The sequence below is a fragment of the Cynoglossus semilaevis genome, chromosome 11, assembly GCF_000523025.1.
Source record: "Cynoglossus semilaevis isolate Cse_v1.0 chromosome 11, Cse_v1.0, whole genome shotgun sequence".
Classification (NCBI taxonomy): domain Eukaryota; kingdom Metazoa; phylum Chordata; class Actinopteri; order Pleuronectiformes; family Cynoglossidae; genus Cynoglossus; species Cynoglossus semilaevis.
In genome coordinates, this window is record NC_024317.1 from 19,457,164 (window position 1) to 19,458,191 (window position 1,028).

Consider the following 1,028-nt stretch of genomic DNA (forward strand, 5'->3'; position numbering starts at 1 on the left):
TTTTTGTGTGTGTGTGTGTCTCAGGTGGATGAGGAGACCTCGCTGTGGCGTTCCTGATCTTCCTCACAGCAGCAGACCATTGAGGAACAAACGCTACGCACTGACAGGACAGAAGTGGAGAGAAAAGAAGATCAGCTACAGGTAGACTGTCTGTCTGTCTGTCTGTCTGTCTTACTGACTGACTGTCCGACTGTCTTTCTCGCCGTCTTCTTTCTTTCTTTTCTCTCAGTCTAACATAGGTCCCTGAATGCTCTTATCTCTCTCTCTCTCTCCCTCTCTCTCTCTTTCTCTCTGGTTCTGAACAGTCACTTCACTCCAGTATGTTCCTTAGAACCTTGGCACTCAGATGTGGGCCTAATGTAAATTACACTGCTCCCCCGAGACCCTGAGTGCATTACAGCTCTGGAGCATTAGATAAAACCCATGTGACTGTGAGATCAGTCTGATATCAGGTTTCACTTCACTTTACTGTGTGTTTTCCTCCACTTTTTTTCCTCAGGACTCTCAGCAGCGCTGCTGCTGTTGGAAGTTTTTTCACCAGTTGTGGTTTTGCAGCAGATCACCAGTGTTTCTGAGGCTCCGGTGTTAGAACAACAACCTGCTCCGTGTTTCAGCGCTGTTTCATCAGGTTCTCTGATGACGTCACGGTGACGTGTAGATCCTGACATTTAAGAAGAATGCTGATTTTATATTAACCTTCAGATCCACATTTCTGGTCTGCCTGTCTTTTGCTTTTTCTACCCCAGGATTTCGCTCGGCACCGCATCACTCTTATGTTTGGGTTAGATTTCCCTGCGTCGGAATTCAGATGGCCTTTTTAACCCTGACCAAATGAAATGGACTAGCTGAGAAAATGAACTCAGCGAACTCTTAGCTGGCAGTGGTGGCTTAGGTTGGTTAAGGAAGTAGACTTGGGTCTGGAAGGCTTCAGGTTCGAGTCCACCAGCTGCCATGTTACCACTGAGGTGCTCTGTCATGGCTCCGCCTCCCCTCCCTGCTCTCCGGGGCTTTATGCGGCCCCCGTGCCC

General features: G+C 48.5%; 1 protein-coding gene across 1 annotated transcript in view; it reads left to right on the forward strand.

Annotated features, from left to right (window-relative positions):
• mmp24 (matrix metallopeptidase 24) overlaps positions 1-1,028 on the forward strand; it is a 23,984-nt gene that overhangs the window by 11,657 nt on the left and 11,299 nt on the right. The window contains exon 6 of the mRNA XM_025060071.1: positions 17-141. Coding sequence (XP_024915839.1) covers positions 17-141 — 125 coding nt within the window. The remainder of the gene's footprint in view (positions 1-16; positions 142-1,028) is intronic.